The sequence below is a fragment of the Anolis carolinensis genome, chromosome 2 (genome assembly GCF_035594765.1).
Source record: "Anolis carolinensis isolate JA03-04 chromosome 2, rAnoCar3.1.pri, whole genome shotgun sequence".
Taxonomy (NCBI): Eukaryota; Metazoa; Chordata; class Lepidosauria; order Squamata; family Dactyloidae; genus Anolis; species Anolis carolinensis.
In genome coordinates, this window is record NC_085842.1 from 179,962,203 (window position 1) to 179,988,073 (window position 25,871).

At 43.9% G+C, this 25,871-nt stretch overlaps 1 protein-coding gene and 1 non-coding gene across 2 annotated transcripts in view; both read right to left on the reverse strand.

The window, feature by feature from the left end:
* Positions 1-25,871, reverse strand: part of plxna3 (plexin A3) — a 101,432-nt gene that overhangs the window by 27,819 nt on the left and 47,742 nt on the right. Inside the window, exons 8-13 of the mRNA XM_062971226.1 lie at positions 25,489-25,639; positions 24,343-24,442; positions 21,729-21,843; positions 17,727-17,927; positions 2,338-2,434; positions 628-818 (exon numbers count right to left, since the gene is read on the reverse strand). Of these exons, the coding sequence (XP_062827296.1) occupies positions 628-818; positions 2,338-2,434; positions 17,727-17,927; positions 21,729-21,843; positions 24,343-24,442; positions 25,489-25,639 (855 nt within the window). The remainder of the gene's footprint in view (positions 1-627; positions 819-2,337; positions 2,435-17,726; positions 17,928-21,728; positions 21,844-24,342; positions 24,443-25,488; positions 25,640-25,871) is intronic.
* On the reverse strand, positions 11,904-11,991 carry mir5441 (microRNA mir-5441). Its single transcript, NR_130041.1, has one exon. It is a non-coding gene; the product is annotated as a microRNA mir-5441 (primary transcript).

The window sequence follows — 25,871 nt, forward strand, 5'->3', positions numbered from 1 at the left end:
ATATTTGCCATGTATACATTTCTATACTGTTCCTGCAGAATTAAATTAGTTCACAATGAGTGGTGAGAAAAGAAGCACAGCATTTCTATACCCAGCTTCAAAATGTGTGGAAAACTCCTACACCAGTGGGATACATCAAAAGACCATTGTTTGAAACTATTAATAAACAATCCAATTAAAGTGAATATAGGAGATGGAAAAGACTGTCTGGCCAGACATATATTTGCTGTGCATGTGGAAGACTGTAGGAGTCGCATCTGAATAGATAATATATGCATAAAGTACACATGATGTAAGAGTTCTTGCAAAACAGGTGGCATACCATACATTGATATTTTGCAAATTTTACTCATAATACATAGTATTAGTACAGGGCTACAGGGTAAAAAGAGAAAATCTCAAGACATCTGCCATGACTGATAGAGCAGTCTTGAATTTGTGTGCTGAGCTACCAGTCACCACACAACAGAGAGCAATGAAAAAGCTACTTCTCTGCTACTTTAATCACTACACATTATTTCATCATTTTTCATCAACTGGAGAGTTTTGCCTGAAGTACAAAAGATCTATTTCTTAATAAAAGTCAGCACATAAAATGCAGGAATTTGATGAAGTTGCTCCTCTTACTTGGGTGATCCGAGGGTGGGCACAGCGAGCGCCCCGCCGGCCGGGCGGCACCCAGTTCTGACGAGAAGCAGGGCAATGAGGCCGCAAGAGACACCGACGTTCGGGAACACACCAACCGCACTCGTAACGTGGGTCTGACTTGAGGCACAGGCCACAGCTAGAACGCTGGGCAGAACATTTGTACAACAGAGCTGGAGAGAAAGCGAAAGAAACGTATTGGAGATGAAATAACAGGCCCTCTCCTATTTCCCTTGGCTGTTGTCTTGTCCATTATTCACCCTATATGACCTCTCCCGCTCATACTCTTAAATGGGGGCTGGGACAATCTTCCTGAAACCCTGTAATATGGTCCAAGTTTCTGTTCTCAACTTGTGGGTTAACGTAGTTAAACCAGCACAAGATTTTAGCATATTGGTTTCTTGGCATGATTATTTGTTTGACTATATCCACAATGGCACAAATCACACCACAGTGTACTCTAGCCAATGCGATACGCAGGCTCAGCCCTAACAGGCAGCTGGGCAAAATGACCTAATTTCTGCTGCACTGTGGGGGTGGTGAAGAGAGAAAGAGAAAGGCAAGAACTGGCACCTTCACTGTGCTGAAAATTGTCTTAAAGTGTTGGCCTTAGGGGTTGGAGAGTGAGTGATGGAAAATGTGGGCTCTGCTTCCAGAAACAAGACCTCTTAGGCTAACACACGATCAAGTCCAATCATCAGTCTATAGAAATGAGTGGCGTCAGTCTGGTGTAATAGCTGGAGGGGTTTTCCAGATGGAGGATTCCTTACACTTTTAGCTAAGAAGGCATTGTGCAGGCATTGTTTCTTAACCGATTTTTTTTCCAAAGTAAGCAAAACATGACAAGAGAAACTGAGAAAACAACAAGGGATGATGGGTAGGTGCTGAGTGGAAGACAATGTCATCTGAAGTCCTCATAAAAATCAAGAAATGAAGATAAAAGCAAGATTTTTAAGATCTAGCCCATGTCCTAGTGAGCCATGAAATCCAACCTTGAGCCAGTTATATTCATCTCACCTTAGTCAACTTTTTTAAAATCTAGATTGCTGTATTGAGGAAATAAACTGAGGAGAATGAAAACCATATATATATATAGTCCTGGGCTCACTGAGGGAGAGGTGAAGGTGGGATAGTAATACAGCTTATTACTGTATATACTCATACACGTCTAGAAATTTTAGTCAAAAATTGACTGGATTGACTTATTCATGGGTCAAAGCAAGAACTGTACTTTATTATTTATTTATTTATTTAAAAAAAGAAACCTTCACCTTCTTTGAACAAGACTGGTGAAAGGCATAAGCTTAGCCCATCCCGGGAAAATATAAAAGAAGCACCAGCTTTCTCTACTCTCTTTGCCTTTTCAAAAGCCTGAGCAAAAAATTGGTGGCAATGGTGGCCGGGTGCCAATGTCACTTTCACCTTCTTTGCAGAGTGACCCTCAAATTATCCTCAGGTCATATCAAAATCCATAATTTTGCCCCCAAATCTGCCCTCAACTTATGAGGTTGATATGGACATGAGTATATACAGCAAGTAAAAATAAAGTTAAAATGTTCAGAGACATAAGGAGACAGAAAACAGGTAAGCAAAATCAGTTTGACCAGTTTTGCACTAGCAGAAAGCAAGTTGAGAAACCAAGCACCTGCTTAGTACAGAGTCAGGCCCACACTCCATGCTCGTGCCTAGTACCTTTGAAGCCGGGCGGCTTGTCAATCGCAAAGTCTCCATCCCAAATGACATCGAAGTCCAATGGCAGCTCTCCCACTTCCTCACCATCATACCAATACTGAGGAACGAGATGGTCATAAATTAGGAAAGAAAGCAGAGTATACCGTAGTATTATTATTATTAATTTATACCCACTTTATCTCCCCAAAGGGGTCTCAAAGCAGCTTGACATAAAAGTATTAGTATATTAACATAAAGTATTAGTACAATTTAAAATATACAAACATTAAAATAGAATTAAACACAAACAACACTAAACATTCATAGTTTAAATCCATTAAAAACATATTCAAAATTAAAAACAGCATTGTATTGCAACAAATGGTGAACTCAACAAAGAGCTAAGCATTGGAGGATTTTTTTTAAAGGGACATAGAGCATCTCCATGGAAATATGGAAGGCACTTAGATGTTCTGTCACTAGGACACATTAAGCATTTTACTACCTGGAAAGAAGTGTTTCCCAATAGCAAAGTCAAGGTGTATGCATCTTCAAGTCCCTTGCTGGTTTATGGCAGTCCTATTAATTTTAAAGGGGTTTTCTTAGGCAAGGAGGTGGTTTTGCCACTTCCTTCCTCTCAAATAGGGCCTAGAGAACCTGGTATTTGTTGGCAGCCTTCCATCCAAGTACTAACCAAAGAATCTTAGGTTTTTTTAGCTCGGGGAGGGGAGATCCCAAAAGAACTTTTCCTCATCCCTGGCAATAGAAATACAGTAACATAAAAAATCAGTTGGGGGAGCCTTCTCAAGATGAATGGGTGACAGCCTAACTCTGACTAAAGCAGGGATGGCAACTCTGCAACCTTCGAGGTCTAACTTTTGTGTTTATGGCACACTGGAAACAATACTGTGTCAATTCTATGAGTTATTTTGACCAGTTTGTGGCCCATTAAAAACATTTTTTCCTAGTGACTTGGAGATGGGTTTTTTGGGGAGGGAGGTGACCCAAACTTTTGCATTTCTGGGAGGTCCAAGTCCATTTTGTCTGGTTTCTATCAGGAAGGTTGGGACTTACCAGGAATCTCCAGGAGCTGTAAACCTCCTGAAGATTTTAGAGGTGTTATACAGCCTGCAGATCCCATTTCCTTGCCCCTTGCCTAATAACAGGACTATGCTGGGCTGCCTTCTCTTGATTTTAATGTTTCAGGATCATGGACGCAGAGGAAATATTCACTAGTTTGCTAAATTTAGAACTGAATAAATAATACATTCCCCCATCTCCACTGTTGCCCCGTTTCTTGTATCTCTGGCACTGCCTGGATTCTCAAAGTGTTGCCACCGACGATACACAGACAATTGCCAAGAGAAACACACGCTTTTAAACAACTTCTATATTTAAATACATATGTTAATCAAATGTACACAGTGCAAAAGGAAACTCTTGAAGGCTCAAACCCCCCACCCCCACCACCAACACACACACACACACACACACACACAATCAAAGTGCTAAACAGACACAATCTCGGCAATGGGTCATCTGAGTGTTACCTCCTAGGCCAAGGATCAGGAAGAGTGATAGTGACAAACAGACAAGAGCACAGCAGCTTTATAAATAGATGGTGGGTTTGCATGTTGTCATGACTGGGCCAGGAGCCAAAACATGCCGCCGACAAGGTGGGCGGCTATTTAATTGAGAGTTTATTGCTATTCTATGGCTTCGTTCTCTTAAGAATGCTTTGAGCTCACGCGCTTCCCATTTTTCTCGTACCTCCTTGTTGTTGTTTTTTAACCTGCTTTTTGCTGGACTTTGGAACAAAAGAATTGCCTTCTCATAGAATAATAGAGTTGGAAAAGACCACCTGGGCCATCTAGTCCAACCCCCCTGCCTCTCAGCTGAATTGTCTGAGCATTTAGGATTGAGGCTTTCAAACAATTGTTGTTTTTTACTCAGAAGAGAAAGAAACAGTGGAAATTCGTGTGAAAAAGCTATGTTTTTTTCCAAACATGGCTGGAAAACTGTAAGCTTCCAGATGTTTTGGACCAAGACACCCACTATCTCTTGGCCATGGCAGCTGTGATTTCAAGAAAGGCAAATATCTGTGGAGCTGAAAGTTCCCAACAGTGTAAGAACTCCATATACAGTGTAAAGATTTCACAAAAACCTGATTGAGAAGAGTTGAAGACTTATAGAATGTCAAAATAATTGCAAAATGCAATCCCCAGATGCCCATAATAGATTCGGTCTATGATATAAACACACAGTAATTGAACTGTAAGTGTTCCAGTGGATTCATATGGAACTGTCTTGCTCAATAACCTCCAGGTTTTCTGGCAGCTATAGTATGCTACATTCATAGATTGCTGAATACAATAAACTGCCGCCTCTATTATCTCCGTCCCCTAAAGGGAAATCATTTGGAAGTCATTAGTTCAAAAAACCTAAAACACACTTCTATCCAGAGCTGGCCCAATACAGTATTTTGCCTGTGGAGGAGCATCAAATGGCGTCATCCCAGGTCTCACTGCAGAGACTCAAGAGGCACAGTAGCCTGGGGCAGTTGAGTGATTTTAGCACCTAATCTCTCACAAAAAACTCAGTCTCTCTTGCTGCGTGAGAGAGGAAAAATACAGAATACAATAAAATTACTGAAAAAAACTGCTATCCTTTTATGACACCAACACCCTGCTGCCTGAGGCATCTCCTTAATGGTAGGACTGGCCCTGCTAAACATTAAGAGTCACACATGGTATTCCCAGATCAAAGAAGACACATTGGTTCCTGTTTGCAGGGGAAAGGCAGTAGATAAATAACTATCTGACCCTCTTCATCCTTCTCATTCCGCTCCCTGCCTATTTTGAGGCAAAAGACGTGAACAGAGTGATGGATGTGGGGAAGGACATGACAAACAGCTTCTCCCTGATCCTTCTTCAAAGGAGCCCATGGGATTCCAACTGAACAAATGCCCCATGGGAAAGATTCAAAGGTTATTTTGCTTCTTGTTGAGACTGTGCCTTAGTGGAGGTTTCTTAACAGGAGTCTTATTTCCTATTCAGCAGAGGTGACAAAGGGGTGATCATAGCACACAGCTCTTGAGATCCCATAGAAGCCGCCCAAACTTGCAGACCTCTCAACAAATTATGGGATAAAAATGTGGAGCTGACTGGATAATATTTTGCCCTCAAATTGGCCAAAGTCTTCCAACACTGCTTAAAAATGCAGAGGTTTTCTTCCTCAGATGCCAAAGCCAAACACACCTATTGAAAATCAGTCTGTCAGCTCCCACTCGTCATGCGGGGACATAAGAGAAGCCTTCCACAAGGATGGTAAAACATAAAATATCTGGGCATCCCCTGGGCAACATCCAATTCTCTCACACCAGAAGTGACTTGCAGTTTCTCAAACCACTCCTAACACGAAAAAAGCTAGAAATGACCAGAAACGAGTTATTGTCAGTCCACTCGTGCTAAAACATGTTGGCAGAGTCCATCAGGTAGATGCCAAAAGGAAAAATGGCCCCTGCCCTCTGCGTAGTTGCCCATCCCTACTATGCAGCAACAATGCCTTCGTGTCTCTCCTTAGTTCGTTAGCTAAAGGGAGAATTCGATGGCCCAAGCAACCATGTGAATCCCAGCTCAGTGACATTTCCATCAGTACAAGGGCCATTCCTGCTGCCTCATCAAATCCATGCTGCCAAAAGTGGAACCTTGCCTGAACTGGGCTTTTCCTGTGTATATCAAGATCGCTTGATAAGCATAAAACTCAGTTGACAGCTTAAAACCAGTCCATTTTATGTTACAGTTTTCGGCAATGGCTCACTAAGACTCAAAAAGAAGTGCACTTCAAAGGCATCTAAACAAATGTGACAAAGTACTGCTTGTATAATGATGGTGAAAAGAAAGTGGTTCTGTTAAAAGCAGTTCATTTTGCTACTGAATGCTAAGTTCTCTGCATACCATCATAGAAGTGTGTTGTAAACCCTTAATAAGCTTCATATCCCTAGCTTTTCTTCCTATTTTACCAGCTAGGTTGTTGTCATGCACCTTACAAGTTTTGCCAATAAATGTGAACCTATAAGGCAGTGGTTCTCAACCTGGGGTCCCCAGACGTTTTTGGCCTACAACTCCCAGAAATCCCAGCCAGTTTACCAGCTGTTAGGATTTCTCAGAGTTGAAAGCCAAAAACATCTGGGGATCCCAGGTTGAGAACCACTGCTATAAGGTGTTTTAAAAGTGTTTGACTTGCTCAGGATCACCAAGTGGGTTTCTCTAGCTGAGGAAGGAATTGAACCTTTATCTCTAGAGTCACAGTTCAACACTCAAACTTCTTCACCATTCTTTACTGGCTTCCCAGCTGCATGCACACAAACCACTAAGTGGCTATTTCTTGCCTGTACCACACAAATGACTGCACCAATACCTACACCAATAACTATAACGTCTAGATCCAGGGAAGTCATGCTACCCCTCTATTCTTCTGTCAGACCACACCTGGAATACTGTGTCCAATTCTGGGCACCGCAGCTGAAGGGAGATGTTGACAAGCTGAAATGTGTCCAGAGGAGGGCAACTAAAATGATCAAGGGTCTGGAGAACAAGCCCTATGAGGAGTGGCTTAAAGAGCTGGGTATGTTTAGCCTGCAGAAGAGAAGGCTGAAAGGAGACATGATAGCCATGTATAAATATGTGAGGGAAAGTCATAGGGAGGAGGGAGCAAGCTTGTTTTCTGCTATCCTGGAGACTAGGATGCGGAACAAGGGCTTTAAACTACAAGAAAGGAGATTCCACCTGATCATCAGGAAGAACTTCCTAACCGTGAGGGTTGTTCGGCAGTGGAACTCTCTGCCCTGGAGTGTGGTGGAGGCTCCTTCTTTGGAGGCTTTTAAGCAGAGGCTGGATGGACATCTGTTGTCAGGGGTGCTTTGAATGCGATTTCCTGCTTCTTAGCGGGGGGTGGGGGTGGACTAGATGGCCCATGAGGTCTCTTCCAACTCTATTATTCTATGATTCTATGATTCTATACACTACTCAGCCAACTGATTTTGAATTTTACTCATCCTTAACACACTTCTCCAGTTTATTCGAGTCCTGGGATTATATTGCACTGTTTGTAGAACATCTGAACCCCCTCAGAGTCTATCCATCCTGATTTCCATCATTAATGCATGTTAAACATAAACAGAATAAATGCCAACCCAGAGCTCTGACATACACTTCTCCTCTTTTCCTCATACATTTACTCCTCTTCTCATAATGTGGAACAATTAAAGAACTAAAGAACATTTATTGTTTATGAGAAGAGGAGTAAATTCATCCTTCAAGAAGAAAATATTGTTTTTACTGTGAATGTAACAGTCCTTTGTTTGATTGTTTAGCAACGCCTTTTGTATCTGTTTTCATATTGATGTATTGAACTAAATTTAGGTTTAATGATTTCTGTATTACTATAATAGTGGATACTTGTCTTTGTAGATATACAGAGTACACAAGAAGGTGAGGGGTCCTTTCATTTTTAAAGCTGAGCTTTTGGTATGTGAGACTGGTGTCAACTTCTCTGATTCCTAAGTCACCATGTCCTGAAAAAACCTTGAAAACTGTGGCTCTAATCCAGAAGCCTGGACCCATAGTCATGTCTGTGAGAAGGAATACACACAATTTGGCTAATCCGGGCAATCCTCCTACCCTTTGGAGAAAAGGGGGACATTACTGCAAACAAATGATGTTATGAATTATAGCTTACACAATGTGTATTTTCCCCACATTTGACCATACCTCCACATAGAGTAGAAGTGGGCAACATGCAGTCCTCCCCAGAGTCAGTTTTGTTGCCCCCAAACGTATTTGATTTTTAAAAAACAATTTTTTGCTCCAAATTAACATTTGCAGGAGTTGGATGGCATTTCACCATGAATGGACTTTCACTTCCAGGGTCAAATCTATTTTTTCAAACACTATCCATATAATGGGGTAAAATATGGAGTGAAAATTCTGCAAAGTACTCTTGTTTTCTAGACAGGTGAAAAATATTGAATCACTTGAAATGACTTCAAAATCCATCTGTGATCAGTGCCTGCAACTTTTTGTAAATACTTCAACATCTACCCATTTGGAAGACAATATTGGGTCCCAGATTCCACTGGATGAATTTTCAGATGAAAACTCTTTCCTTAAAATGATCTATCAATGTGTACACTAAAAACTCCACAGAAGTGGCTGTCTGCCAGATATGAGCCAGTTTCCCACCAATACTCAACGCTTGGCACTAAATCAGCCCACATTCCCTTTACAGTGAAGTGCCAAGGGATCAAAAACCTAACCCCAAATGCAAAACACATATATAAACTCTCTCAGTTTGATCGTCATTTCTCAAACTGAAGTGCAAGATCAGCAGCTACAGGAGAAACGTATGACTCACTGTGAAGAAGGCTGTAAAACCTCAGAAAAAATGACAGCCTCTAACCTCATGACAACAAAATGTGCAGAAGTGAGAGAGTCTCCTGCCAAAAACCAAAATTAGCAGAAACAGAAGTCACCAGGAGAAAATGCCAAACCTCACAGACGCAATGCAATGGGGAGAGTAATCAAAAGGATATATATCTTCCACAGATGCATGCAAAATATCTCTTCAAATGGACAGGGATTAAGACGCATCATCACATTTATGCTAAAAGTTCCAATCTAAAACCCAACATCTGTTATTTGTAAATTGAATCCAAAGTAGCATCTAAGTCAGAGAGGATGAGGGTAATTTTCATATTTATCGTCAAAGTGCTTGGCAAAGAAATTACAACCGGCTACCAATGGTTCATTACAATTGCCCTTGGGACCTACACGCAGCAGATTTCTCGCCACTCAAAACTGCTCTGCTGGAGGGCTCAGCACAGATGCAACAGTGGCAGGCAAGTCATTTCTATTTGCTGCTATCGCTACGACAAAACCGGCTCTAAGAAAAGCTCTAATCTGCTCTTGCTCCAACTCATTTCAAGTTCTTCTTTTGCTTTCTAATCCAGCACCCTTGCTGCTAGTAAGTAGCTCCAAACTCTTCTACATACCAACCAACCGAGAACACATTGGGATTTTTATTAATAAATCATAATTCCTTCATCACCTAAAGACATGTCTCCTACTTCTTTCCTAGGCCATTTCCATTAATTCAGTGGAATTCGCCCACCATCCTACTGCAATTAGGCAGTAGGATGGTGGGCCAAACACTGACAGAACCTTTACCTTCATCCAAGCAACCTGATATAAGAGCTAGAATTCCTATATACAGGGTATGGAGAAAATAAAAGCAATAGGTTGCATGCAGTGCACAAGGATCCAATTTGCAGACTCCAAAGCCCCCACACTTCACAAAGCCTACCATAGCCTAGAAAACTACAAAATGTGATTGTCTGGTTCCTACAGTCCCTCCAAACACTAAGAAAAATGGTTTCAAAATGAAACTGGAAGCAATATTTGACTAAGGCTAGAGTCCCCAATATGTCATAGGTACTACAGTGCCTACATAAACTTCCATTGATACCCACCCAACTTACGGTCACTTCCCCCAGATTTGTCGAAAATTTAAAAATAATAATAAAAATAACCAGGAATGCTGGCATGCTGAAAATTTCCAGGTATGCCTCAGGGTCACATGTGCTTTCTGTGAAATGGGTTTTGGCAGCTTAAAACTGTGGGCTCTAAAGTGTAGTCCTGTGTTTTGAAACTCAGATTCCTCTCCATCTTTGTCTTGTATCCAGAAGCTTGGGCAAAATGCAGACTCATCTTGCAGAGAAATGGATGCTCTGTGACCAGCCACATCTACCACAATAGCTATTTTCTTAGTGTGCCCATGAAACACTCTAAAAATACTCAGTTTGCCCATGGGTCCTCAAAATGTTGATGAGCCCTTGCCTACAGGAACCCCTTTTCTTTGAAGCTTTTCAGCCTTTTGGCACTGGACTGAGAAGCAAGGAAGCCACTGTTGAGACAGGTTAATTCAGGTAGACTTATCCTACCTGGCTTGGTAAGGCAAGCCAAGCTGACCAATCATTTAGGAAAAAGATGTGGGTGGCAGTTGCCTACTCATAGAACCACTTGACCTTTAACTGCAAGCAACCAGGGGATTTAAAAAAGAGGAGATGCTAGAGCAGTGGTTCCCAACATTTAAAAGACCGTGGATCAGCGAGGCAAACATTGGATACATCATGGACCATCAAGATCAATCAACTCCTCTCCCTACCACCCGCACAGAAATAAATGAAATTATTTTTAAATAACCAGAACTTCTTAATTATCATACTCATATTTACATATACAGGAGCCCCAGTGGCGAAGTGCATTAAAGCGCTGAGCTGCTGAACTTGCAGACCAAAAGGTCCCAGGTTCAAATCCTGGGAGCAGCTTGAGCGCCCGCTGTTAGCTCCAGCTCCTGCCAACCTAGCAGTTCGAAAACATGCAAATGTGAGTATTATTTATTTATTTATTTCAATTAATTATACCCTGCCCTTCTCACCCGAGGGGACTCAGGGCGGCTTACAAGTGGCAATTGATGCCGTTATACTGTTATACAATGAACTAAAACGTTAAAACAGTTAAAACAGTCATAAAATACAATATACAAAGTTTAAAACAATGCAAAGTGCTTATGCCATTCATCCACCAGACCTTATACAAGAGACGTAATTCAGACTGAGTAGATCAATAGGTACCGCTCCGGCGGGAAGGTAACGGCGCTCCATGCAGTCATGCCGGCCACATGACCTTGGAGATGTCTACGGACAATGCCGGCTCTTCGGCTTAGAAATGGAGATGAGCACCAACCCCCAGAGTCAGACATGACTGGACTTAACGTCAGGGGAAACCTTTACCTTTGCCTATTTATATATACACTAGCTGTGCCCGGCCACGCGTTGCTGTGGCGTTGTCTGGTGGTGTTGGTGAGAAATTGTTGAGCTAGTGGTGGTATTCAATGTCTGTTGTATGGTTGTTTTTATGTTTAGTATGCACACTGAAGTGGATTATATGGCAGTGTGGAGTCAAGATAATCCAGTTCAAAGCAGATAATACAAGATTCTAAATAGGTTATATAGCTGTGTGGAAGGGCCTTGAGTCTACATTGCCATATAATCCAGTTAAAATATGATAATCTGTGGAAGAGGCCTAAGTGAGGCCTAACTGTGCCAGTCCCCTGGGCTGAGTAGGTTGCTAGGAGACCAAGTGGGCTGAGCTTAGCCTTCAAACTGGCAGCAATTGGATAAAAACTATTATTCCTCTCCCTGTAATTAGGACTTTATTTTTCTTTTCCTTTTTGTTGTATCAACCTAGAGCCGTGAATGATGGATTGTGTTGTCAAATTTCGAGGTTGGGGGGCTTGCAGTTTTGTTGTTTTGTCCACTGCCCTGATGCCATCACCCTTTTATATATATAGATTTTTATTTTGTGATATAAAGACAAAACACCATAAGATGACTTAATGAAAAAAATTAATGTGATTCTTGAACTTGCATTTCTCTCACTAGGTGAGGAATTCTTGGATTGATACTATTGCTCAATGTCACGTGCCTGCCATGACATAGAGTAGTTTAGACTGCCTCTTGAGAGAAGTAGTCCCAAATTAGCTCTTGAAGTCCGAGTACTAAAAAGAGCCCAGACTTCTATTAGTACTCAGGCTTCAAGAGCCAGTCTGAGAGAATGGGCTCTGAGAGCTCTTCTTCCACTGTCCCAGCCAAAGGAAGAGAGCATCCATGTGCTTCCTTCCTTCCTTCCCCTTCCCTCTTCACAAGAAGCCAGTGATGGAACTTCCCTTGGCCCCCACTTTCACTGACCTGTTGGCTACAGCTGCCGCCGCCTCCTCCTTGCAATCCAGCATTGCCAAAAAGGCTTCCTTCCTTGCCTCAAAAGCAGATAAGGAATGAAGGCTATAATGCTACCATTCCCGTTCCCTCCCTTTGCCCAGTGTTGATTCCTTCCTTCCCTATCTACTCTTGAGGAGGCTGCTATCAGAGCTCCATTTGCAATCTCCTCCTTGCAACCCATCTCCTCGCTAATTGGGCCTGAAAATGGGGCTCTGGCGGCAGCAGTGTCAAACCAGGCAAGGAAGAAAGGGTCCACCACTGCCATTCTTGTCCCCTCCCTTTTCTCAATGTTAGATTCTTCTTTCCTTACAAGCCCAGGTGGCAGGGGGGCTGGGTTGCAAGGAGAAAATTGAAAATAGGGCTCTGCCAACAGCCTCCTCAAGAGCAGGTAAGTAAGAAAGGGTTCAACATTGGGCAAAGGGAGGGAGTGGGAAGAGATGCAGTGGATCTCTTCCTTGCCCGAGCTTGACACTGCTGCTCCCAGAGCTCCATTTGCAGGGCCAGGTGACGGGAGTTTTTTTTTTTTTTCGTGTCAGGAGCAACTAGAGTTGCTTCTGGAGTGAAAGAATTGGCTGTCTGCAAGGACATTACCCAGGGGACACCCGGATGTTTTGATGTTTTTACCATCCTTGTGGGAGGCTTCTCTCATGTCCCCGCATGGAGCTGGAGCTGATAGAGGGAGCTCATCCGCATTCTCCCCGGGTGGGATTCGAACTTGGCAGCCTTCAGGTCAGCAACCCAACCTTCAAGTCACAAGGCTTTTATCCCCTAGGCCACCGGAGGCTCCACGGGGAGCTGAATTGCAATGAGGAGATTGCAAACGGAGTTCTGGCAGCAACAGCCTCCTCAAGAGCAAGGAAGGAAGGATCCAACATTGGGCAAAGGGAGGGAGTTATATCCTTCATTCCTTACCTGATCCTGAGGTAAGGAAGGAAGCTCTGTTTGCAGTCTGGATTACAAAGAGGAGGAGACAGTCAAAGCCCGCAGGTCAGTGAAAGCGGGGGCCAGAGATAGCTCCATTACCACTGGCTCCTCATGAGGAAGCAAGGGAAGGAAGCACGTGGGTGCTCTTTAGTTGGACCAGTGGGAGAGGACCACTGAGCTGAGTGCTAACAGGAGTCAGGGCTCTGTTTGGGATGAAAGAGAAGGGGAAAGAGGAGGGAAAAGAAGGGGGTGTGTGGGAGGGGGCGATTATGCTCCTTCCTTAACAGTCATGCTTTGTTTATTCAAATTTTCTGCAAAAGACCCCCATGGACCACTTATCTATTTCTTGCAGACCACTTATGGTCCATGGACTACTGCTTAGGAACCACTGTGCAAGAACATTGGATCCCAAGGTTTGGCCTTCCAAGTGTTTTGGATTTCAACTCCCAGAATTCCTGACCATTACCCAAACTGCCTGAGGCTTGTGGCAGTTGAAATCACAAAATACTGGGAATTAATGTGCTGGAGGAGGAAACTCTGGCAGCTGAGAAGGACGGAGTAGCCAGACACTAAGGGTAAGGGGCAGGAATAGAGCAATGGCACTGTTTCACCCAGAATAACTTGCCCCAGTGTCTAGAAGCGCTCAACATTATATTGAACTTTGAATACCTGAGGCTCTCTCTGCAGCACAGAAGTGCTAATAACCACAGAGATATGGTCACCATCTGCAATATAAGGCTTCAGCAGCAGAGGGCAGTTTCAAAGAAGCACCAGTGAAACCTACGTGCAACTCAGGATTAATGATACAGACTGAGGTTGGAGGATCTGGCTAAGGAACCTGAGAAGTTGAACCTATGTCCTGCTCTTCACTTTTAATAAAGATTAATTTAATAATAATCCCTTAGCATTACATTTACTGCTCCCAGATGTTACACACAAAAACTGCTTTGCTGGATTAGGCTATGACCCACCCAGTTTCCAGTCTCCATTGCCAACAGTGGCCAGCCAAATGTCTCTGGCAATTCACAAACACACCAGGAAGGCCTTTTTCCCATCTCTTTCCTTTCCTTTCCTCTGGCACTTAGAGGCAAAAGTCCTTCTGCACTAGCAGAGCCAGCCCACAACATTTTTTCTGTCTGAGGCAGAGCAGAACTGTGTCACTCACACAAGTCAAAAAGAAGAGTACACAAAGCAGCCAAGTTCTTCTGGCACACAGGGTAGAAACTCCCACAAGCATATCTCCACCTTATCGGGCGGTAGAGATACAACACCAAAAGGAATTGATAAACTACTTATTGTTCATTTAGGACATCCAAAATATGCAACCTGAAATGCTCTCCCTATTCTGGGGCATGAGCACCAACCCCCAGAGTCGGACACGGCTGGACTTAATGTCAGGGGAAAACCTTTACCTTTACTACTCTGGTGCATCACTGTCTAGCACTCAGAGAGAAAGGATCAACTGGATTAGACCAAACACTGGCATAGTCCAGTCATATGGACTCCCATAGTGTGCAACCAGCTGCTCCTGAGAAGTCTGAAAACAGAACATAAGGCAAAAACGATCTCATACTGCTGTTAAAATGTCTCTGAACATGCATGTTCCATACTGCCACCAGGATGAGTAGTTATGCATACACCCACAAAGGAGAAGTCTACCTCCTCCTTTCAACCTATCTAAGCCAATGGTATCATCGCCACATCTTGTGGCACTGAGTTCCTAGAATTAAATGATACATTCTGGAAAGTATTACTTCTTTTTGCCTAATCTCAATCTTTTGCCTACCAATGTTATTGAATGACGTCACATTAGGAAAAAGTTTTCTCCTGACATTAAGTCTAGTTGAGTCTGACTCTGGGGGTTGGTGCTCATCTCAATTTCTAAGCCGAAGAGCTGGTGTTGTCCGTAGATACCTCCAAGGTCATGTGGCCGGCATGACTGCATGGAGAGCCGTTACCTTCCCACAGAAGTGGTACCTATTGATCTACTCATGTTTTCGAATTGCTAGGTTGACAGAAGCTGGGGCTAACAGCTCACTCCGCTCCCAGGATTCGGACCGTCAACCTTTCAGTCAGCAAATTCAGCAGCTCAGCAGTTTAACCTGCTACGCCACTGGGGGCTCCTGGTATGACATTACAAGAGAGAAAAAGGGAGAAAACTCCCTTCTCCATCCACATCCAGTTTCACTGGATGAGCCTGAGTTTTATCAACATGGAAGAAAACAAAAAAAAAACTTTCTATTCCACCTCCTTATGGCTAAGATTTATTATTCTCTTTGATAAACTCTCTTTGGCCTTTGGCATTCTTCTACCCTGATACCTGTACTTCTAAAACTTTTTACAAATGGCCCCCTCTTCCAGATGGGTTGACAAGAATTGTATCCTTATAAAAGGATTACAAGAGCTCTTATCCATATGAAAGAATTACAAGAATTTCCCATTCATTTTCAGTCTGTTTGCTAGTTTTTAACACTGTTAATGACCCATCACCATCACTGCTGCTTTACAGAAAATAAATGTGTTCGGGTGTTTTTTATCCACTGTGATCCCAAATCTCTCTTCCTTAGATAGTTAATTACACATACAAATGACAAGTCAGGTAAGGTTTGGCCTAAGTCCTATGTAGTTCAGTGCACAGTAGATAAGCAGATGCCAAGAAGGGAGCTCATGAGAAGATTATGAACATACCAGTAAGTTCCCACTTGTGTCCCAGCAACTGAAATACATAACATAAGGAGCATACTGCTTCACTTACTAGAGATAATGTGGAGTCATCTTCATCAATATAACTATTACGGCACACACGTATTAACAAACTTATCTTATACTAGGGTTTAACTAGTACATTTACTTCTCATGGAACTCTCACAAGGGCCAAACATTCCTTGCTTTTCCAGGAACTGAAGTTGGAACTATATGTATGCAAAATGTATACTCTATGCCAGAGCTACAATCTTTACCTAAGAATTGGACAGACATATATGTCTAGAATTGTACTGAATTTCATTATCACAACATGCACATTCCATTCTGATGCCATCTGGAAAGACACAGAACTTTTCACAGTGTGAAACTTCACCCTCCTAGTTAAGTGTCTGCCACCTGAAAACCTTTGGACTTTATTGAACATACATGCTATTCTGTGCCTTTTAACATTGTTTACATATTCATTTCTGGGCCTAAATTGTTGGTTTCTAGAGCACAAAATGGTTTCAAGTCACATCATCTGAATCACATCACCTTTACCCATAAGAGTAAAGGTGACCAAACTAAAATCAATGTATGAGACCTTCTTCTCTGTCCACAAGTAAGAGTTACAAATATCTAGCAAATATCAGAAAGGTGGCCATTCCCATGGCATCAGAAAACCTTTAGAATAGTCAGCACCATAAGAAGTGTGCTTTCTGTCCTGATGTAAGTGTATTTCAGCAATTTTTTTTCAATCTGTATTACATTTATGTTGAATATTCTGCTTTTTACTAGAAGTTTTATCTGCTGTTGCTTTCCAATTTCTTATTTTAACATCTGTGTGGTGAATTTCGTTCATGGTTTTGCTATATTTAAAGCATGTTGTAATTGCGGAATAGATAGAGATATAGCACTATCAGGGTTATAGCACTTGATGAACCAACCTGGATACAGTATATTATTTGAGAACACAGAAATGCTGGACCACTCTAACAACTATCATGTCAGACTACACAAAGAAGCCATTGAAATTCACAAGCATGTGGACAATTTCAACAGAAAGGAGGAAACCATGAAAATGAACAAAATCTGGCTACCAGTATTAAAAAAAACTCTAAGATAAGAACAGTAAATAAGGAATAACATTCTGAAAACAGAGGAATTCCAGACATGAATCGATCAGGGGCTGCTAATACCTCTAAACAAAAGATTCCCCCAGGCAGGAAGAAACCAGGAAATGAATCTGACAAGGCCACTAATGCAAATCAAGGTGATTAATTACAATATTAACACCGGCCTCCAACACCCTGTACCTTCTACAGATATATAAACTTTCCTTGTTTAGTTTTTCCAATATACTTCACAACCTCTGAAAATGCCTGCCAGATGCGGGTGAAATGTCAGGAGAGAATGCTTCTGGAACATGGCCATACAGCCCAGAAAACACACAACAACCACTATCAGAGTTGGTTCATAAGGTAACCAAGTGATGGAAAGCATAAGCTTTATACTTCTGGTGATGTGTTAAAGCACTTATACAGTATGAAAGAAATCTCCTGCTTAATATATGCAGAGTGCTTTTTAGATAACTCAGCCTTTCAAGAGTATTGTAAATTAAATCTCTATTTCGATTTTATAGTCAATTGCAGAGGAACAAAAGCATACAACTAGCAGCTACTCCACCAAAGTTAAGGTCTGAAAGCAACACTGCAACTCACAACTCAATGGGCTGAGAGGGGCTTCCACATGCCAACTCCAAGTCCTTAAAAACACACACACACAGTTGTACACATTGCACATGTCTGCATTTGCATGCACAAGAAATCGAATCTGCTTAGCAGTTGTATCAGACTCAGGAAAATATCTGTGTCCAATACAAGTCTAGTCCCCTTGATTTCAGATTTCAAGAAGCAAGATATAAGGTGTATTTAAAAATATTGATGCAAACAGAGTCTCTCACCGAGGTATTCTGGCACTGCACACTGCTTGAATTGAAGCGCACAGCTGGCACCCGCTGTTGGCGACCTTGGATGCCCAGGACACACTCATAGTTCTTCTGGCCCGACTGGGGCTGTGGAAGGTTTTTGGCACGGAGGGTAATGGGTTGCAGCACTCCCACTGGTATTAAGATCTCCCCACCAGGGAGCAGCTCTGGGCAGCCCTAGAGGGAAGAAAAAGATTCAAAGCATCTCAGTGCATGAGGCACTGGGCATTCCTTTGCCCTGACAATGCTGCCAGAACAAGGCAGAAAGAAGAGGAGAAGAGATTCCACTGGCCAACACACATTTTGGTGCCTCACATGTTAGCTCTGCTTCTGGGTATACTTGGTCCGATGATTCCAAAAATGGCACTAGTTTCCCCCTATCAACTTTAGTTTTTGAGATACAGAACATATGCCATTTACCCGATGCCATCTGCTCGCCCATAGAAAACCATAATAACCATATGCAGGAGACTAGAGCAGGCATGAGCAAACTTGGGCCCTCCAGGCATTTTGGACTTCAACTCCCACAATTCCTACTAGCTGTTAGGAATTGTAGGAGCTGAAGTCCAAAACAACTGGAGGGCCCAAGTTTGCCCATGCCTGGACTAGAACAGTGGTTCTCAACCTGGAGTCCCCAGAAGTTTTTGGCCTACAACTCCCAGAAATCTCAGCCAGTTTACCAGCTGTTAGGATTTCTGGAAGTTGAAGGCCAAAACATCTGGGGACCCACAGGTTGAGAACCACTAGTGTGTTCTATCCAATGAAATTTTCTGAATCAGAGCCCCAAGGAACAGGAATTAAAAACAAGACACCAAGATTTTTTGGGTGTGGTTGGGCTGTGTTCTCAATTCAGATTTAAGCTAAGTAGGGGTTTTTTTTCGTGTCAGGAGTGACTTGAGAAACTGCAAATCACTTCTGGGAGTGAGAGAATTGGCCATCTGCAAGGACATTGCCCAGGGGACGCCCGAATGTTTTGATGTTTTTACCATCCTTCTCTCATGTCCCCACATGGAGCTGGAGCTGATAGAGGGAGCTCATCCGCACTCTCCCCGGGTGGAATTTAAACCTGGCAGCTTGCAGATCAGCAGCCCACCAGGGGCTCGAGCTAAGTAGGTAAAGGTTTAGCTAAGTAGGTAAAGGTAAAGGTTTAGCTAAGTAGGTAAAGGTAAAGGTTTTCCCTGACATTAAGTCCAGTCGTGTCCGACTCTGGGAGTTGGTGCTCATCTCCATTTCTAAGCCGAAGAGCCGGCGTTGTCCGTAAACACTTCCAAGGTCATGTGGCTGGCATGACACCATGGAGCACCATTACAGTAGAGTCTCACTTATCCAACACTCACTTATCTAACATTCTGGATTATCCAATGCATTTTTGTAGTCAATGTTTTCAATATATCATGCTATTTTGGTGCTAAATTCATAAATACAGTAATTACTACATAGCATTACTGCGTATTGAACTACTTTTTCTGTCAAATTTGTTGTTAAACATGATGTTTTGGTGCTTAATTTGTAAAATCATAACCTAATTTGATGTGTAATAAGCTTTTCCTTAATCCCTCCTTATTATCCAATGTATCCGCTTATCCAACATTCTGCCGGCCCATTTATGTTGGGTAAGTGAGACTCCACTGTACCTTCCTGCCGGAGAGGTATCTATTGATCTACTCACATTTGCATGTTTTCGAACTGCTAGGTTGACAGAAGCTGGCGCTAACAGCGGGAGCTTACTCCGCTCCCCGGATTTGAACTGCCACCTTTCGGTCAGCAAGTTCGGCAGATCAGCGGTTTAACCCACTGCACCACTGGGGGCTCCTAGTGTCTTCAAAAGCTACAGGCACAACAGGGAAAAGCATTTAAACAGCCTGCTTACTCCGAAAAAAATCAATTGAGCAACTCTGCTTACGGCATATTCTAAGTATTCTTTACACAAAAGGTAGCCATCAGTATGTAGTCATAGGAAAGGAATATGGCCCCCTCTCTTTCTCCAGAGACCTAGGTCTCTTTTTTGCCTTGTGGCAAAACCATGTGAGGCCTCCCACCCCAAAGGGCCCCATCCTGAAACAGGGGGTAAAAACCCAAGAGAGAGCCTGGCTCTCATCATCCTGGCTTGCCGAGGGCAGGCGCATGAGAGAGATGGAGATGAAAGAGCCTGCTGGGTACTCAGAGTTGCCATGGTAACCAGAGCCTGGTTAATCGCTCCTTGGTACCAAAGGAAAGGTAGTGGGGGAGGCGTGCTGGGTCAGCCTGCTCTGTTTACATGGCGAGCGAGGAGGCGGGGTGGCCGTGACGCCGCCGCCGGGGAAGCAATAGAGGAAATGTGGTCCTGACCAAGGGAACAATCAAGCCCTGGGTGCAGCTTCCTCTCCAACCCTAATACAATGGGGTCAAGACAAAAGGCCGGGCCTGCGAAGGGGGAAGGGATGCAGTAAAGGAGGCTGGAAGAGCCTGGAAAGGCAAAGCTCCCTCTCTAGCTTTCTCCATCCCAAGCACCCTCATTTTGCCAATGCCTCTCAACCACAGCAGCACAGCGCGAGAGCTTCGCTTCCACATCGGCTGCCCAGACCATTCCTATCTCTCGCCACCACATCCAACCGCAACCCAAATGCTGGCCCCTCGAAGGGAGTGGCTATCAATTACCTACCCACAAAGAGCCCCGGGCGTCTCTAGGTCTATTGATCCCCGCTGCCTGGGCCAGACGATTGATTGCAAGCAACCGGCCCCATTACCAGCAAAGACCCTGGCCTTCCCCCCCACTTCGCACACATATATCGATCTGTTCGCCTCCCAAACCCACATAGGCACTTTAGTGCTATTATTGGCTGCCAATGCCGTTGATCTGCCACCTGCTGACTCTTTTCTGATTGCCTGGGATTCCCTGACCAAAGGGACACACATTTATATTCAACATGTTTCACACTGACGGCTCTAAGGCGCGTTTTTATGGGCTACTACCAGAAACAAAACATTACAAAAACCAGTATGGTTTCCACAAATCTCAGCTTATTCTGTGGAATAAGAATAATTATCTCCGGTGGCCTCGGGGATAAAAGCTTCGTGACTTGAAGGTTGGGTTGCTGACATGAAGGCTGCCAGGTTCAAATGCCACCCGGGGAGAGCGCGGATGAGCTCCCTCTATCAGCTCCAGCTCCATGCGGGGACATGGGAGAAGCCTCCCACAAGGATGGTAAAACATCAAAAACATCTGGGCGTCCCCTGGGCAACGTCCTTGCAGACGGCCAATTCTCTCACTCCAGAAGCAACTCCGGTTGCTCCTGACATGGAAAAAAAAAGCTTATTCTGTTATGAAGCTTCAAGTGGTTGAGGGATGGGAGATCTGTTGCTGTACACTGGCAGATCTTTCTGCTCTTCCCCATAGCAATAATTCTTTTTTCCACCCACGCTCCCGTTGTGTCCGATTTCAACCCTGCCCATACTGGTCAGCAACACATTCTGAATTCCACACAATCCCAAAGCATTGCGCAAATATGGTAAGCACTGCCTGGTTTTGCATAGAACTGCAGAATAACAATTCCCTTGTTGCATCCCAGCATCCTCTGCAAGGCCAAGGGAGAAGGGGGAAACGCCGTGCAGCCATTTCTGCTGTTCTGCAGAAACAACAGAGTCCTTGAAAGACCAAGGAAAGGAGCAAATTCTCTGCATCCAGGCCACATATCTGGAGACTTTCATTCCTCCTCACGTCCACATCCTCCAGGAGTTCAGCAGGGGAAGGAAGCAGTTCACACCTGTCGGAATGTACCGCAGGGACTTGTACACAGTCCCATAGATCACAACCTGGCAGATGTCGGAAGCCATGACAGCTGTGGAAATGAGGAAGGGGGGAATCATGGGACTGAATTTAATGGTGATTGTGAATCATATCGAAAATGTTTGGGATTGGCAATCTTTAATAATCCAGAATTTTTCTCCAGAGGCTGATTGTCATGAGATACTAGATTATACTAGAAGGCCTCCTCTTACCTCTGTGGTGTTGACTCGTCCCTCCAGGAAGAAGCATTTAGCCACATTGTGGGTACAAGTGTGTCTGTATTTACACCAATGGCAAGGATAGTGGCTGCTGACACATGACAGGCACCTATGGGGTAAGGAACACAAGGGTAGTCAAGAAGAGGAAGAAATCAACATGCATCCTTTTGCGCCCCCCCCCCCCCAAATAAATGCCACCCGGAGTCCCGGTGGCAAAGTGCGTTAAAGCACTGAGCTGGAGACCGAAAGGTCCCAGGTTCAAACCCCGGGAGCGGCGTGAGCGGCCACTGTTAGCTCCAGCTCCTGCTAACCTAGCAGTTTGAAAACATGCCAATGTGAGTAGATCAATAGATACCGCTCCAGCGGGAAGGTAACGGCGCTCCATGCAGTCATACCGGCCACATGACCTTGGAGATGTCTATGGACAACACCGGCTCTTCGGCTTAGAAATGGAGATGAGCACCAACCCCCAGAGTCAGACATGACTGGTCTTAACGTCAGGGGAAACCTTTACCTTTACCTAAATGCCACCCCAAGCTATTCCTAGTTCTTTATTCCCTGTTGCCATTGTTCTCCTGGAGGATATGGAATTCAAGGGAAGGGAGGGGACAGGGAGGGAGACATTGATTGAATCAGCTTCCAAAGTCCTGCCAAAGCCATCTGCTGGCTGCGGGAGACAAGCCCTGAGGGAATGTTGACTGAAGCCCTTGCCACAAACTGACTTGACAGTGTAAGCCTGCATGCCCCAGAATGGCAGCCAGGGGAGGAGGGGGAGAATGAGCTATTTTATGAATTAGATAGCAGAGATTGTATGCTATTCTCTATTTTGAGGGGGAGAGGAAGCAACGAGGAGGAAAGCATGCCAAGTCCTGAGGGAGAAAACCAAGGCAGTAGCGGTAGCACAGCTGTACCACAGAGACACCTCCATATTTCTGTTTCTAAAAGAAGAGATCAAAGTGTGTGTGTGGGGAGGGGAGTGAGGTCAGGTTTGCCCAGTCACTCCTACCCTCTGGCCTCAAAGAAGCCTCCTCCTCTCAAATCCCTGAAGTGACAAAGCTGGATGTAGGGACTGGGTAAAGGGGAAAAAACACTTCCAAATGCTCAGCTATTCTTGATATTGGTACAGCTGTCCCTTCATTTAGACCCCCAGCATTCAAGATTGGTTTTAGGACTAAAGTGAAAACCTTTTTTCCCTTCATTAAAGGTAAAGGTTTCCCCTAACGTTAAGTCCAGTCGTGACCGACTCTGGGGGTTGGTGCTCATCTCCATTTCTAAGCCAAAGAGCGGGCATTGTCCGTAGACACCTCCAAGGTCATGTGGCCGGCATGACTGCATGGAGCGCTGTTACCTTCCCGCCGGAGCGGTACCTATTGATCTACTCACATTGGCATGTTTTCGAACTGCTAGGTTGGCAGGAGCTGGAACTAACAGCGGCTGTTCACGCCGCTCCCGGGGCTTGAACCTGGGACTTTTCAGTCTGCAGCTCAGTGCTTTAATGCACTTTGCCACCGGGGCTCCTTTTCCTTCATTACAATAATTTAAATGGCAATGACTTTCCTGTTACTGATATTACTCTGTCCAGCACTAAGTACCCCGGTGGCACTATCTACGTAACCATGAAAGCAAGCTTCTTGAGATTTACTAGGAGCTTAAAAGATCTTAAAATCACATCATATGTATTTCGTTTATTAAATTTGTATTTCAGCTTTCCACCAAAAAAACCTCAGTATGGAGCACAGTTCATTCCACACGCACCCCACACATTCTATCTCAGAACAATCATGTGAAGCAGGATAAATTGAGAGAGATAGTAATGGCCCAAGTCACTGAGAGAAGTTCATAGCTGAATGCAGATTTGAATCCAGGTCTCCTGTACCTTGTCCATCATTCAAACACTACTCCATACCAGATTATCTGTGCCTTACTTGGTCCTTTGATCTATCCTACCCATATAGTTCAGTTTATTATAGGAATAATTTTAGCTCAAGCTTCAATGGAAGAGATCAAGATGTGGTAAAGTGGTTTAGTGTCTGAGCTGTGACTTGAAACAACAGGTCTTAGTCCCCAGTGAGCTATGAAACTCACTGAGTGACCTTGAACCAATCATATATGCTCTCTCTCTCAATCCCTCTCATCTTGACCTGCTATCTTGGAGGCTACGACGTGGAACAATGGCTTTAAACTACAGGAAAGGAGATTCCACCTGAACATTAGGAAGAACTTCCTCACTGTGTTCAGCAGTGGAACTCTCTGCCCCAGAGTGTGGTGGAGGCTCCTTCTTTGGAGGCTTTTAAAGCAGAGGCTGGATGGCCATCTGTCGGAGGTGCTTTGAATGCGATTTCCTGCTTCTTGGCAGGGGGTTGGATCAAATGGCCCATGAGGTCTCTTCTAATTTTATGATTCTATAACCTACCACACAGGTTTATTGTGAAGGAGGGAAGCCAAGTATACCATCTTGATCTCCTTGGAAGAAATACAAGGCACAAATATAACCTGGTAGAAGCATTTTACTGGGGATATAGTGAGGGACATCAGTTGCTTTAAGCTGGAGCAGAGTCCAGAAACTGGTAACGTAATGTACCCGCTCACACACAATTCCCAAACTCACGTGCGGAGAAGGCTGCAGTCATAAAAGACAAAGTTTGTGCTGGCAAATTCCACACCAGTCTCCTTGGAGAGAAGCTGAAGTCTGACTGTGCGAACATCACCTGAGATAATGGCAGAGGAAACAGGAGTGGAAAGGGAGAGCAGAAGACAAAGCAATGTCAGTAAGCATATATTCAAAAGTTTCTGCTCTATCTGAAGCAACTTTAACTCCCCCTCTTGTTTCATTCTGAGAATCAATAATGCAGGTTTAAGTTTTCTCTTGGCATTAAAGACTGTGATGTGTATGTACTGTTAAAAACACTGGTCCTCCCATGCACCACCTTTTAGACATCCCAACTGCAAGCAGGAAAGAGGAACAAATAATGGTAACCAATTATCACTGTAGGATCCGAAGAGCACAAGACACAGATATGAAGTTACAATTCAAACGGCAAAGAAATTTATGCCACAACCCTGACTCCCTCTTTCAAAAAGAATAAGCATGAATAAAAGGTGCTTCAGATGAACCTTGGTTCCCAGGCGCTGAGTTATGATTCTGACCATTGCAGATCATTGGACATTCTGGCTGCAAATGACAGGAACTGTAATCTGACAACATCTGGGGACCCATGGTTGTAAAAGCCCGTTCTAGAGCATTCAAAAGACTTGGTGGATAACATTGTGACCCAAACCACAGTACTGTAAAGGTTTTTTTTTTTTTGGGGGGGGGGGGTTCATGTCAGGAGCAACTTGAGTCACTTCTGGTGTGAGAGAATTGGCCGTCTTCAAGGATGTTGCCCAGGGGACGCCCAGATGTTTTGATGTTTTTTACCATCCTTGTGGGAGGCTTCTCTCATGTCCCCGCATGGAGCTGACAGAGGGAGCTCATCCACACTCTCCCCAGGTGGGATTCGAACCTGGCAGCTTTCAGGTCAGCAACCCAACCTTCAAGTCATGAGGCTTTAGTCCACTACGTCATCGGGGGCTCCACTGTAAAGGTAGTCATTGTGGTGATTCTCATAATGCAACTAGCAAGAAGATCAATGGCTGAGCTATTTGAAAGGTGGCTGAAATCATTCTGTGAATAGCTGAAATCAGAACTGGGACCACAGTTCAGGTTCCCCAGAGCTGCAGTACCACACAGCCCTCCACACTTCTACGCACTCACCGTACTCCCCAGGGGGCTCATCCCTCAATGTAGGAGAAAGGCAATGGATTCCTCCATCCACTTGGAGCTGCCCCTCACTCTCTCCAAGGCTCTCAAAGGAACAAGTTACCCCAGCAGTCAGGTCTGGGACATTGTGGACAGTAAGATGGAGCTGAAAACAAAGCCCACGAGAGAGAAATCACTAGGCAGGCTAGGATGTTTGAAAACAGGACATTTCTGTGAGTCTGGATCTGTTGCAGCCTCCGACCTTTGCATATATGACAGGATATAAATATTTTAAAGAACAAAAGTAAACAATAAAAGGAGGCCAACTTTAGACACCCCCTTCCTCTGAACAAGTATCGTACTGACAAAATTAAGCCGCCAACTCTGAATCCTCCATT